Below are 14,789 nucleotides of genomic sequence, written 5' to 3'. Positions count from 1 at the left end.
AATTTGATAATAAACAATGTAGATTTGAAGGAGTATTGGAAGTGGCTCATAAACAAAAGGCAAGAGAATTTCTATGCCTTTTTCTCAACCCTCTGCAGCCAGTAAGTTGCTCTGTATCTTTAATTACATGAAGGCTAAAGCACTGCCACAGAATTTCCCCTCATGGGAGGGAAAACCTGCAGAGAACAGAATTACAGAAGTTTTATTTCTCTTTCACCTCAAGGTGGTAAGGGGAAAAAACAAATTTGGATGTTTTTCATATCTTTTCATAGCCATACTTTCATAGGGCATGCTTTATTTTATTTTGGCAGCGATTCTTTCAAAATACCTGCAGAGATATTGGCAGTAGAATTCCATCTGCTGCCCAGAAAGCAGCAAAACTCCTCAAATAGGCACTTGTTAAACTTCTACACTGTCTTGGCTGGACTGTAGACTTACTTCTACTGTTGCAACTGCTCAGTTGGTTCCTTGTGTTGAATGCCTCACTGGAGAGACTTTTCTCTAAGTGACAATTTTGATGTGTGATACGTGAGTGAAAGTGAAAACTGTACTAAAGGCTTCGTTAATACTGGATCTTCTTTGCAAGATGCTTACCTATCTTGTCACTGAACACTCAAAGGGTCAGCCTTTTGCAGCATAGCTAATCCTTTCTCTCAAGTCTGAGTCCTTTAGCCAACACAAATGAACTCAGTGTACTTTCTGGAGCAACAGTGTTGAAAGTCTATGGTTTAAAAAAAATTATTCTAGAAAAACTCACTAGAGGTATGTATCTTAACTGAAGTTCAAAATATCTTTGTGAGCTTTTTTCCCTTTTTGTTAGGACCTGAAAATCCTTGGTTGGTACAAGCATATGTATTTGCAGCTGAACATCCCTTTGCCTCTGTGGTGGCACAGGAAGTATTTCAAAGCGGTATTATCCCAGCAGATACAGACTTCCGTATCTACAGGGACTTTGGCAACGTTCCAGGTATGTTGTTGGAAGACATATCAATGGGTGTTATGTAACCATTTATCTAAGTTTACAGCAAGGAGATTGTGAGCTGGTCACTGTGAGCACTCCCTCAAATTTGGTTTGTCTTTCAGTTCAGGAGCAAATTTTCCCATCTTTTCTAAGGCACGAGCCTTCAACTTCAGTGTGCCATGTAGGTTGTAAGCATGTATTTGGAGACTGGAGTATTCCAGACAGAAACTATGTAGTAGAAAACAAGCTTCCTAAAAATCAGGAAAGCACTTCTAGAAATTACAGTACGCTGTTAAATATCCTATTTTTAAACATTCTGGTAGTGATGCTAATAAATAACTTGCTTGGGGGAATGAAAAGTAAATAACTATGTAATGAATAAAAGGAAAAAATGAACACTGGAAAAATGTGGAACACAAAATGGCATCTGAACAAGCACAGTTCGGAGGACTGTAAACGGCTGTAAAATCCTTGCTATCTGACATGGGTTGTTACAGGAGTCAGTTTCAAGAAAAGTGATCTATCTGAAGTGATTCATAGGACAAAACGTGTTAGCACATTCTAAACTGTTCCAAAATACGTTTCCAGCCTGAAGATTGAGCAGCTGATCTTGTACAATTTGTTCTTTGTACAGTCGGAATCATACCTGGTTCATAAATGAATTCTCACTGACATTCGTTTTTTCAAACTAACAGAAATAAAATGATTGAATTTAGAAACTAGTTTGTTCCTCTTTGCGCACTGATAGAATCGAGGTCTGCTACTACACTGAATCTGTGACAGTTTAAAGTGCAGATAGGAGCTTTATTGCATATGCAGCTGAGGATGTGTGGTGTTTGGGATATATTGAATGTATAGTTCGGGTTGTAGAACCTCAGTTGGTAATTTTTTGTTGTTTTTATAAATTATTTGGACTTGTAAAGAGTTCTCAGACTAAGCATTAGAAAAACCTTTTACATTTCAGGAGTAAAAAGAAAACACCTGGCATTTTGAGTGTTTTTAGAACTCTACAGTATTGCTTTTGATTACTTTTCAGAGTAGATTTCTATTGATATTTTAACAGTAAATGTTTGGAAAGCACCAAGTGTGATACTGAACATTTAACTTAGACTGCTCTGCCAGTACATATGAAGGTGGACCATCTTATCTTTCTTGAAGCTGAGATGATTGTAAGATTTTTTTTTTATGCATTTTGCCAGTACGTGTCAGTTTCTGTACAGATGTTGTGCAGATCAATGGATTATGTGCAAATCAATGGAGGAGGCACAAATGGTTGAGTATTCCTTCTTCTAAACAAATGGGGAATCCTAATTAGTCTTCATTCTACAGCCCAGGCTATTTTTGTTCATCTGAGGAAAGTGGGTGATTTACAAAGCGGAGCAATTACATTTTGAATGAAATATATCTAATATAACTTTCACATGTTTCTTTTGAGCTCTCAGATTTACACAGTTCTCTTTTTTTCTTTCTGTAGGAATAGACTTGGCTTTTATTGAAAATGGTTACATTTATCATACAGAATATGACACATCAGACAGAATTTTAACAGATTCCATTCAGAGAGCTGGTTGGTATTTCAAGAATTCAATTCAAAATTTGCTGACGAGAGAGACTACAGAGCTGTTACTTTGTTTTGCTGTAACACCAATATCTCAAGAAGTCCGTAACTTAAAAAATGTCTGGGCATGTTCTAAAGAAAGAGCTATATGTGTGCTTCTGAAATACATAGGGAATAATGTTTGGTTGACTCCAGGAAAATATTAACCTATAAGTAGGTTGTGGGACTATGGATTGTATTTAACTATGGAATGTATTTAAGACTGTAATCTAGCAATCTTGAGTAATTACATTCATCAACACCTGACTGTTGTTCGGAGTTCTGTGTTCGTTTCTCCTCTTGGTATGTATACCCTCACTGATTAATCTTCTTTGTGAGAAGCTTACAGTTAAGTAGATGGCATTGAGACTGACCAACAGAGGTTTTTCTTTGAGAATGGGTCTTGGTCAAAATTATATAGTGTTACAGTAAGCTTATACTGTCTGTATACTGTGGATAAATAGGATTCAACCTCTTCTAACAAGTTTTGCTCATAACAGGCTATTTCATGGGTTACAGAAAGAGGAAATTATAGTGAGATCTTTAGTTTCCTAGAGGAATCTAAAATAAATCTAGGTGCCTCCAGGTGCCTCCAGGATTTTGACTGCTGCCCTCTCTAAACATGCAGGGGTTGCATGGGTTATCCATATTCACCTTATGGCTCTAGCTTTGAAATTCTGGGAATGAAAATCTAATACTACTACAAATAAGAGTTTTAAAGACATTTAAAGACATTTTGCAGAAATGCAATTATGAGAGAAGGTAATGTGTTTTCCATAAATTCCTACTGGAAACTTTTTTTTTTTTAAACTGGTCATTGTGGTGAGATAAAACATTTTTCTGCTGAATGTATTTCTGGAAAGAAGAAGGAAAAAAAAAAACCCTTGCTTTGCCAGTAGGAACATCTACAGTTCAAATAGAAGCAAAATAGAAGTTGAGAACAACTGTTCTTACTTGATTACATATGTTTCAGCTGTATTGTGTGACAGAAAAGGTGATTGGTACCCATAGATTACAAAGGAGAATAGCTTCCTTAGCTCCTACCTTAGTCTTCTAAAGAAACATAGGTAATTCATAGTCAGTGATACATGGTGAGGTTAGTAGGGACAGGAAGGAGAAGAGGAGGGTTAGCAGAAAATTATTCTTCTGTTGTTTGGCCTTTAAGTTTGCTTCTTTAATATCAGACCTGAAGGAGGGCTTGTGGGCTGAAAGCTTGCATACTCCTTTTTTTGTTACTTCCACAATACCTTTTCAGTACATGAAGCTTTCCAAGTATACTTACTTTATGGACTGCATAGATTACTTTATGAAAATACTGTGCAGTGTATAGCATCAAATAGGCATTCAGGATGATCAGTTGTATATTCACTTCTTGCTTCATGGAGAAGGATATTTCAATAGTTTTGTTTTTATGTGCGTAAGAGTGCTGTGTGCTGATTCTTCAACCCTGATATAGTTATGCTGTCTGTCTCCTTTTCTTGAATAGGTGATAACATTTTAGCTGTCCTAAAATACCTAGCAACATCAGATAGGTTGGCTAAATCTTTTGAGTATCGACATGGAAATGTTGTCTTCTTTGATATACTTGGTCTGCTTGTCCTGGCTTATCCTGCTCGTGTTGGCACCATCATGAACTATATAATAGCAGCAATTGCTGCTCTTTATTTAAGCAAAAAAGTATTACAGCCTAAAACCAGAGGTAAGTCTAGTTAAAAAAAAAATTGCTTTTAAGCTATTTCTCATTCTGTCAATTATTAGAAATAGTTACAACATTATCTAAACTCCAGAAAAGAATTTTGGGTATGTCATATGCCATAGGAATTGCTTTTCATTTAAGATGAAATCTCTCAGCTATGAAAAGTTATGATGAAGGAAGACTTAAACAAGCCTAAATGCTTAGATTTTGTGAATTATATGATTGTCCGTTATGCTTTCATGAAGGTTTAAATTGAGTCTTTTAAAGATCTGAAAATGGAAGAAACTTTAAATTTGCTTAGCATCTGGTTTAACTCATTTCTCTAATCATACAAATGGGGCTTTAGAAACATCTGTTTCTCTACGATCTATCTATAGACAGGAACAAATAACACAATAATAAATGGGGAAATAAAATAATAGAACTTACTAAAGAGCCTATAACAGTTAAAATCCTCCAGTTAGACCTTTTCATTAGAGGCATATGAGCATACCTTAAAAAACAAAAAACAAAAAAACCCTAAATTCAGAAAACATTTCTGAAGTAAGAAAAAGTTGCAAGAAAAGCAACTCTGAAATTTTTTGAAGACTTTCTAAGCCGCAGGATGGTTTCACCAGTTCCCTCGAGAAATTTTTATCAGTTGGGCACATGGTAACCAAGAATATGTGCTAGTACTCTGGGGATTCATCTTGCAGTGTGGAAGACTTGCAAGGGGACAGACTGCATGATTTAGACCTTGCTGTTCAGAAGTCTTCAAAGTAGACTTTTAATACAGTCTTATTTTGGTCTTTAAGTATACTCCAGAGAATTTTAATCTTGATAGTCTGCTGTAGAATATGGGGCTATTGAATAACACTTTTTTTTTCCCTTCATAGCTCTGAATAACCTGAAGAAATTCTCTACTGCGTTTGGCCTAACATTGCTAAGCTGGATCTCTGCACTGGTAACCGTCTTTATTGTGGCAGTGTTCATCTCTCTCATTGGACGGTCTCTTTCTTGGTATACCCATTTCTACGTCTCTGTCTCTCTGTATGGCACTGCAGCTACAGCTAAGCTCATTTTTGTGCATACACTAGCCAAGAAGTTCTTCTACAAGGTAAGCCTGACATTGTTGCTGATGTTGAAGGGGAGCGCATTGGGGAATCTGAGGAAGACTGATTTTTGAGTTGGTTCAGAAGAGGCATTAAGTTTTGTGTATTGGCCAGAGGTATTTAAAATGTTTCTGACAAAATTGTTTCATTTAAGCAAATGTGTTCCTCTACAGAATTGGAATTAACACCCCTGATTTTACAGCTTTCTCTCTGCTGATGACCTGTAGCAGGTGCTACAGGTTGCTGAAGAAAAGCCAGCAGCTTTGTGGAAGATAGTATAGGGTAGTATTTCCCTACCCTTCCTGCCATCAGACATCTATGAATGAACTGAAACAGAGGTTTCAAAGAGTTTCAAAGTCACTTGTAACTGGAGGCTGCAACAGGGCATATGTGAGCTGTTAATACATTTGATAAAGAGTTTGAAAGGCCAGTTATTCCAGCCATTCACTATTCCAGCCATAGCACCCACATTGCACAGTATGTAGCCTGCTTCTCCACTGTTTTCTGTCAAGGCAGGGTGGCACTGATCCATCTGCTTTATGAAGAGAAGAAATTCAGAAGCAAACATACTCACAGGAGGATATGTCCTGCTTTCTGTAAATATTCTGGTACTTATTAGTTGTTTTCACCATAACTGGACGTGGAACAGGGCTCTTTGCAGTATCCTTTTCTGCAATAGACAAAGGTCATGAGACACCTGCAGGGTTTAGACAGAAGTTTGGCGTGCATTACCTTTGTATTGCTGTCATTTTGTATCATGATACTGCTGCCTTTGTTTAGAATTCTTTTGTATGGGCTAACAGAATCAATTTTTTACTTGCATAGTACTGTCATAATTCATAAGTATAGTTAATAATCCAAAATGTCTAGATGGTAAGTCAGTTACGTAGTTTTGTATTACTGTGAAATCTTGAGCTGTCCAACAGATAAGTCAGTTTCTGCCCTATAAAATTGTTATTTGATCCTGCTTCAGGTTTCCAGGTTTTAGGCATGTCAGTATCGTTCATCTCTTAATTACTGTTCTTCTTAGCCATTTGTGCAAGCTTTGGACAGGGGAATTTGGGAAACCACCACCCATTTGGGATACCAATTTGGGTATCAACCACGTCCAACTTCATCCAAATGCTTGAAGTTTAAGAACTTACTGAGATCTTATTGTGGAAACTTATGGGCAGATCCATCATATCCTCATCTGGAAGTGTTTTTGTTTTTTGTTTTGGGGTTTTTTAATGATTTGGCACATGTATATATAAAATAGTTGCCCCCTTATGGAGATCACATTGAAGTAATTTTCAGTGTCGATGTTCCACTGCCATTTTCCAGTCTTCTGGAATAGTGGCTGTTACTAACAAGAGAGCATACTTTGGCTGACTGTCCAGCTATTTCAATTTTTGGATCTTCTTCTTATCTATTGCTTGTCTGATCAACAGATCAGCCAACAAGGTATCACATTCTCTTACCATTTTCTTTGCATATTATAGCTTGCAGTGTAATGTGTGGTTTATGCTGCCTTCTGCAACTTTCGCTGTATTTGAGTAGCATAAGAACTTTGGAAGCTGATCTCTTATCTGGCTGTCATAAGTACTGCCTAGGTGTTGATGAAATAGTGTATATGAAGTTAATGGCTCAGCAACTTGTGAATTAATTAGCTTTTTGTTTTGAAGTAGGTTTGGCAACTTCCCTTTTCTTCCCCTCCTCCTGCTGCCTGTAATCAAACATGATGCTTTCTGATAGCCATTGTTCATGGCAGCAGTCCCTCTTGGCTAGATGTACTAGTAGAATTCGCAATTAAGAGTCTTGCCCTGCAAACCATCTGACACTGCCTGTGTAACTTAAAAACACTTTTGATGGTTAAACTCTTTCCCTTTGTATGTTCTTATGAGATGTGATACTCAGTATATTTCTGGTCAATGACAATTTCTTTTTTCTTTTTTCTTTTCTATTTTCTTTTTTTTGTTACAGAATATGAATGAGCAGTACCTGGGAGATGTGTTTTTTGATGCCTCATTGATGGTCTGGTCTATAGCATTGGCTATACTTACTCAGATAGGCCTTTGTTCAGCATTCGTTTGTACATTATGGGTAGTGTTTCCTTTAATCACGAAGCTGATGATCCATAACGAATTCAGACAAAAAGGTAAGAATCTGGTTTTTTGCTTTTTAAGTATTTCAGAACCTTTATTACTGTGTATTGGGGTGTTTTCTGCCCACAGCTGCTGTTTAAACAAGCAAAAAAGAAATCTTGAACTTTTGAGTTTTGAGTAGTCAAAGTATGCAGGTAGTATTTTTGTCACAAGTAAAATTGTTCTTGAACTAAAATTAGAGAACTTCTCCATAGATTATGACTATGGAGAAGCTATTTAGAAAGTCTGAAACACTTCTTGATTCTCAGGCTAAGAATGACGACGCTATTTGGGATTATAACTGATCGTGTACTAGGAAGATAGACAGTAAAGCTTGTTATAAATATTGTTACAGTTAAACAGTGGTTGGGGTGGAAGACCTCTTAGATTTTTTTTTAATATTACTGGAATAGTTTCATGATATTTTTGAAAATGTCATACTGGCACTTGCTATGTGAAATGAGAACTGCTTTCTGACCAGTGTTGGGTGTGTGGACCAGTGTTGTGTTTTGGGCCTTGAGGTGCTACATACATAGATAGTAAAGCTGTATCATTTTTGTCCTATTAGCTCTTACATATTTTTGTCTTTTTGGGATTTTCTGTCCCATACAGGTGCCACGATGAGGTTTGTTATGATGTACATGCTGGGAATGTTTGTTCCGTATCTATATTTGATGTACCTCAGTTGGACTGTATTTGAAATGTTTACCCCTATCATGGGACGAAGTGGTTCAGAAATTCCACCAGATGTAGTATTGGCAGGATTAATTGTGGCCATCACTGTGATTCTGTCATCCTATTTCGTAAGGAGAATTTTTAAACATTGCTTAAAACCTTAAACTTTCTTTTAGAGTTTAAAATTAATGTTTTCCTAAATATTAGAAATTAAGGATATTTTGACAAAAATGTTACCATAGGGAACTTCTAGGAAGCATGACAAATCTTGCAGGATTCTGTGTATTATGTTAGTTCAAAAATTCATTGAAGCAGTGGTCAGAAAAATAAATCTGCTGTATAATGAATGAAGCAAAGACTGGTGTAAAATATACACTTTGATGCTGGAGTTTAAACAGGCATTCATTTTAGAAGCATAGCATGTGGCTGAACAATGCTTGTATTACACTTCAAAAAAATTTTATACTCTTTTTGGGCTGTGTTTGCTACAAATTGCTGTTTTGGTTGGTAGATGTTTTTAAAAGGGGGAACATTTTTGAAAGCTCTGGGAATTACTCTCTTCCTTTGGTTCTAGGTATTGAGATTTACAAAGAAGGTCTTGTCTCAGGTGGTATTTGTGATGACATCTTTTTTTAATATACTTTTAATTCCATAATTAGATTTTAGAAGAGACACAAATAGTGTCTCAGTTCTGAGTCATGAAGTTCTGTAACTGACTTTTTTTTCCCCCTCCCTCTAGATTAACTTTGTTTACCTTGTCAAAAGCACAAAAATGACACTAGTAACTTTAACTACTGTGTTTGTCGTCACTCTGCTGCTGGTTTGTAGTGGAATCTTCTTTCCTTACAGTTCTGATTCCATTAATCCAAAGCCTAAGCGAGTCTTTCTCCAGGTAAGAAAAGTCCTGCATATCATATTGCCTCTGTGTTGCTTGCAACGGCTATCACTTTTATAAAGCTTAAGAAAGAAACTGTTAAGCAGCAACCTTTCCCTTGCTCTGAGAGGGAGAAAATATTAGCTTGGTTTAAAAAGTATAAGATTATTTCTGAATTTGAAAGAATTACTAATATTTCCCATGCTCAATTTCCGTGTTCAGTTCACTTATGCCAGAAAAACTTGGTGTGGGAGGGTATGTAGGGTTAAGCCTTAGCAGGAGGGTTTAGTTAGCAACGATCACTTAAAAAGTGGATGTGATGGGAGATGTGTAAATATTTATGTGGACAGTGGTCTTCTGAATTTAGATGTTTTTATAGTATACTTCTAACTAGGTAATTCTCTGTTATGTTCATAAATACTTACTGCATACAGTGTTCAATGCATACTGACCATGCAGAAGACCTTCAGGATTGACATGGAAGATAGAACCACTTCTGACTCAAAATCTGACTGCAGATTTTACAGACTCCAATGTCCTTTCTTTTCTTTTTTCCTTTTTATTCTAGCATACAAGCAGAAGATTTCATGATCTAGATGGAAACTTGGTTAAAAGTGACTCTGGTATATGGATTAATGGATTTGATTATAATGGCATATCTCACATAACTCCCCATGTACCTGAAATCAATGACACCATTAGGACTCAGTGTGAGGAGCGGGCTCCTTTTTGTGGCCTTCCTTGGATTCTGCCAGTGCATTTTATGTTCCGGTTGGTGTGAATGCTGCTTAACTTGAGAAATTACTGGCCAAAGCAAATTGGATATTTATGCAATTTTGCTTAAGAAAGAAGAAAAAGTAAGGCTAATCTATGTTAAAAGTAAAGAAGTCTTCTGCTTTGGAAGACACTTCCACTTCTCTTTAGGTATAGTGTCTTTTGCAAGAATCTCTGCAACAGACTGCTGGTTCTGCTGCAGAAATTTTAGGAGTTGTGTGAAAACTCATGTTGGCAGCAGCAAACCTCAGCTTTTTCTATAGTCAATGGACAGAAGAGTAAAGGGAGGTCTTGTAAAGGGCAGTTCAGAGTACAAGTATGCATGTCTGTCTTGCTCTCCCTCTTTCCCACCCATCCTGCTGATAGTAGAGAGAACCTAGAGTAGTTAGTCTGCCCAGAAGAAAATCTGCTGCTGTGACTGCCTTCCTCATCACCCCAGAATTTGTTACAGCATTTTGAAGATTCAAATATCCCTGTTTATTGTAATGTTTCTCAAGCTGCTGTGTAAATTCAGTTAAGAGATTAAAGTAATGAATGAAAACACTGGTAACAACTGTTCTCTTCTTATTCCCTTCAAATATTTTTCTGGCCACAAGCTGTTAATTTTTAAACTTTCTTCTGCTAAAATAAACAGCTTTTGAATATTTTGTTTAGTAATAGCACAGTCAGCTATACAGAAACTTATTCTTGGCTTCTAATATTTAGTACACCCAACTGTTGCATTGAGATTAAAAACTAACCATTTCATTATAGGAAAAACTGGTATCTTCCTGTTCCAGAAATTTTGCCAACAAGCCCTGTTCTCTTTAAAGTTCTGGCCAAAGAGCTAATGCCTTGGAATTCCGTGAGGTTAAATTTTGAAGTATCTGGTGAGTGACTGAAGCTTCTGGTTTGATTCCTGCCTTGCCCTTCCACCCCTTCCACCCCCTCCCCCCCCATTACAAAATCAGGTTGTGATTCAAATACTGAGGGTTATTGTGCCATTCCAAAGGTAGTGAGCTTGATTGGTTTTGTGTGATTGGCACAAATTAATTCAGTCTCATAACACAGTAGAAGCTGTGGGTGTCTTATTGGAGTTGGAAGACTGGTATCTTGTCTGTCTTGAGTAAGCATTGATTTTTTTTAGCTAGTACCTTTTGAAGTCCATTCTTTAGGTCTATCCCTCTCTCTTATGGCTAACACACTTATCTCACTGCACAGAAATAATTGAAGCCTCTTCTGTGGAGAACACAGTTGTTTAGCTGTATCTTGTTTTAGAAGATGTAGTAATATAGAGACCACATGTTACCATTTAGGAATATAGGTGGTTGCAATGAAAGGAAGCAGGGTAGATGGCTTTTCCACCTTCATTTGTTCATGCATATAGATACATTTGCCTGTCTGTAGGTCCCAGTCACATGTCGCTGTATATTCGACCACATGAAGGGTCAACTCTCTCCACCTGGTCTCTTGGAGACGGAAGGCCAGTTGCTAGCATAGGAGGAGATTACTTTGTGTTTTACTCCCATGGGCTGCAGGCTACAGCATGGCACTTCTGGATAGAATTGACAGTGAGTATACCACTGTTGGAAACACTTGTTCTGTTGCAGTGTCACCACTTCTGCATTCCTATGAGTGAAAAATGTTATAACAACTTTCTTAAACCTTGCTTTATTTCAGAGTTCCTAATTATAGCTTCTCTGTCTCTTATAGCTTCTCTCTCTTAATTTGTCCCTCTACTGTATATCAATTCACATATGTCTTGATGCTTTGTCCACTCACTTTTCAAATAGCTAAAGGGAGAAGACTTTTCCGTACTTCCTTCAGTAACTTACTTCTGCTGTCTTGGATCTGAAATTAGAATTTCTCTGATCTTAACCTCATATTCCATGAAGTTTTGTTTTTGTCCTTGTTATTTCATAATGCATTTTCCTGTTGCAAGTGACCTTCTTTTCCATACCCTTTGTGTGCATGGTATTCTTTTTAGTTTGATTTGGTTTTTCTTTTTTTGTTGTTGGCTGTTTGTGGGTTTTTTTGGTTTTTTTGAAATTAGAGTCTTTAGTGGGAAACTGGTCTGTCCTGAAGCTGAAGAGAACTATAAAGGCTTTGTTTTCTCAATTTCCTTTTGGATTTTTTCTCTTAATACAGCTGAAAGCAAAGCTTTCAGCATTTCTGCTTCAGTAGGATTAAGGGTTTTACTTCCAACTGCCAAATTGCCAGTGAAGAACTTCTTGCAAGCCTGTAAGTTTTTGGGTGTTTTTTTTGTTTTTAATATCAGGTTTAACAGTGTCTTATTCTTTGAGAGGTATTACAAGAACCTATGAAAGTTCAGGAAGTCCCTTCTTGGATCAGTCAGCCTAAACACTTAGCAAGTACCCTCAGAGGATCATTTGGTAAAGATGGATGGGAATCTGCAGTACAGCTAGCTTTGCAAAACTGTTATGGCAAAGCTAGGCAGAAAAGGCTTTTCAGGCTAAAGATTCACAATAGGAGGATCAGTATAAATGCTAGGTTGGGCTCCATATCTTGATTTGTCATGCTGGGTTCCTAAAAGATACAAATGTTGAGTTTTGAGTAAATATTTTGAGCACGTGCAAGCCACATACACATGTCAGAAGCACTATGATCTAAATACTTAGTTGAGTTCAGTTTGAATTGAACTTGCGTTATATATTTAGTGATACATTCGAGGATACTAGGAATGTTCTAATATATAGAATAATGACTTGTAGGGTCAAGTTTGTTGCATATAAAGTCAGTGGAATGGTACATCTGGATTAACGTTATATTTGGAAGCCATAAACAAATCGTAAATGCAGTGTTCCTTCTTTCAGGCTTCAGAAGAGCACACTGATGGAATAGTCTCCCTTGCCATAGCAGCACATTATTTCTTTGGGAAGGATCAAAAGTCACCTCAACTCTATGCCTTACTGGAGAGACTTCCAGACTGGGTATTTTCTTCTGGTTGGTCCTCTACTTATGACCTTTTTGTCTTTTAATGTGGCAATACTGCGAAGATAATAGGCTAATCTCTCTGTCATAGGATGCTGCTGTAATAAACTTTGAAATTTTGACAAGATGCCAGAGACTTTCATGAAAACTTAAATACAAATGGTGTTTCTCTGGCAGTTTGACTATTTAAAGGCTAAATGGGGCTACTGCTCTCTGGGTTTCTGGGGAAAATGCAATGCTCTGTGTTGATACCAGTACAGTTCAGCTGGTTCTTCCACTGAAGTGGCAGTTTGACTAGCGTGGTTCTTAACATGAAGACTGCATTTGAGGAGGTAATACTAGCATAATACAATAGCAGTTGTAATGAGAAGGGCCTAATGAAGAAATAACTTTGTTACGCTGAATATAACAGTACCTCATACACATGTGGTTGCATTTCCAGTCACTGGCAAATGCACAGTGCAGAAAACTAGATATCATGTAATATGGTAATTCTTCTAGATTATCTTTTTCAAATTTTCTTTCTGTTAAAAATTTACTGCCTGCCCTTTTGCCTGTGTCTTTAGTGTTGCAACTTGACTAGGTAAGTTTGACCAAACTATCATCTTGCACTTGTCCCTGTTGGGATCTTTGGGTATCAGCATATTAGCATGTGACTTGATCTCTTTCATATGAGAGTTCTGAGTCACCACTCCTTTGTGTAGATATCTTATAATTAATTCTAAATTTCTGGTTATACAGCTAATTCTAATAAATAAGCGTATTTTTGGTATCTCCTTTGGAGAGACTTTTGGTGGTATGACAGTATTGCACTTTTAACACTTTCACATTTAGCTTTCTTTTTTTCTTCTTCTTCTTCTTTTTTTTTTTTTTTTTTTTTTTTACACTGAAGTTTGCTTTCCATAAGGAAAAGTATCAAGAAGTGTTCTTAAAAAGAGTATCTAATACCTGTGGATTATCTTATTTCCACAGGATGGGGCTTACAAATGATGTTAAGAGAGTTGGAATAGCTTCTAATTTTAATTGACAAGCCTTGAGGTTTGAAGCCACTTACCTGTTTTTTTATCCCCAAGGGGTGTGTGTGTGTTTTGCCCCCTCCCCCCCAGCACAATGTATTAGCTAACATATTAATGTCTGAAATTCAAAGAAATCTCTGTATCTGAAGAAACTTTATTGTTTTTTCCATGCTAACTATAAAATATTCAGTGACATCAACACCACACTGTAACACAGACTTCATGTTTTGTTCATCTCAGGAGCATTGCCAAGTAACATGCAAAGCAGCGTTTTGTGCATGCCTCGTCATATCAGATAAAAAGCATTAGTACTGGGAAGTCTGCAGGGCATGTGGAAGAAATTTTTTGACACTTCTTAATGTGCTGTAATCCCTGACAGCAGTTGCATGATCAATATTTTGCCTTGGCATTTAAATCCTTCAAATTTTTCTGCAGTTGGGTATGTAAACAGCATGAAACAGTCTTATTTGTTGCAAGATACACTTGCAAAGATTGTGTGACTGAGTCATGGACCAGGGTAAGAGGTTTAATTACTGTAATTATACTGAACTGGACATCAGTCTCCTTAAATAAAACTAATGGATTACACTAATGTGTGTTAATTGTCATTTGGTTGTATCTGATTTTAAAGTACAATATATTATGCATTCATTATTTTTTTTAAATAAGTCATTTTTAAAGTCCTTTAAAAGAAGAGTTCATAACTTAGATGTTTGAATCTTAACAAATATATTTTTTGTATTGCACTGTTGCCTAGCTGATGCACAGCTACTCAGCTAAAGTTGCACTGATTTATTCACTGTCTTCCTCAGTTTTGATTTCATTTGGATTTTTTTCTTCTAATTTGAAGCTTTAAGGTGTTGCATGAAGAATATGTACTGAGAGCCAAAAAAATTAAACATGCCTGTTAGAAATTTCTGGAACTTCAGCAAAGCAATAACTCTTGCTAACTCAGGATTTATCCTTTATTAAGTAATTAAACTGAGGGATGTCTAGTTTTTTTTGTATATTTCTGCCTTTGTAAATAAAAGTGAAATTTGATTAGTGTTCA

The 14,789-nt window shown here is 36.6% G+C and overlaps 1 protein-coding gene across 2 annotated transcripts in view; it reads left to right on the top strand.

Annotated features, from left to right (window-relative positions):
- Nucleotides 1-14,789, top strand: part of ERMP1 (endoplasmic reticulum metallopeptidase 1) — a 20,375-nt gene extending 5,586 nt beyond the window's left edge. The window contains exons 5-15 of one of the 2 annotated variants that reach the window (XM_026097494.2): nucleotides 821-967; nucleotides 2,436-2,528; nucleotides 4,045-4,257; nucleotides 5,130-5,350; nucleotides 7,308-7,482; nucleotides 8,081-8,271; nucleotides 8,883-9,035; nucleotides 9,586-9,788; nucleotides 10,545-10,660; nucleotides 11,178-11,341; nucleotides 12,605-14,789. In XM_026097494.2, coding sequence (XP_025953279.2) covers nucleotides 821-967; nucleotides 2,436-2,528; nucleotides 4,045-4,257; nucleotides 5,130-5,350; nucleotides 7,308-7,482; nucleotides 8,081-8,271; nucleotides 8,883-9,035; nucleotides 9,586-9,788; nucleotides 10,545-10,660; nucleotides 11,178-11,341; nucleotides 12,605-12,769 — 1,841 coding nt within the window. In that variant the 3' untranslated portion in view covers nucleotides 12,770-14,789. Of the gene's footprint in view, nucleotides 1-820; nucleotides 968-2,435; nucleotides 2,529-4,044; nucleotides 4,258-5,129; nucleotides 5,351-7,307; nucleotides 7,483-8,080; nucleotides 8,272-8,882; nucleotides 9,036-9,585; nucleotides 9,789-10,544; nucleotides 10,661-11,177; nucleotides 11,342-12,604 lie in introns of those variants that run through there. The other variant, XM_064502810.1, reaches the window with a different exon arrangement.

The sequence above is a fragment of the Dromaius novaehollandiae genome, chromosome Z (assembly GCF_036370855.1).
Source record: "Dromaius novaehollandiae isolate bDroNov1 chromosome Z, bDroNov1.hap1, whole genome shotgun sequence".
Classification (NCBI taxonomy): Eukaryota; Metazoa; Chordata; class Aves; order Casuariiformes; family Dromaiidae; genus Dromaius; species Dromaius novaehollandiae.
The sequence above is the reverse complement of the archived record's forward strand: the minus strand, read 5'-3'. Positions and strand labels throughout refer to the sequence as shown.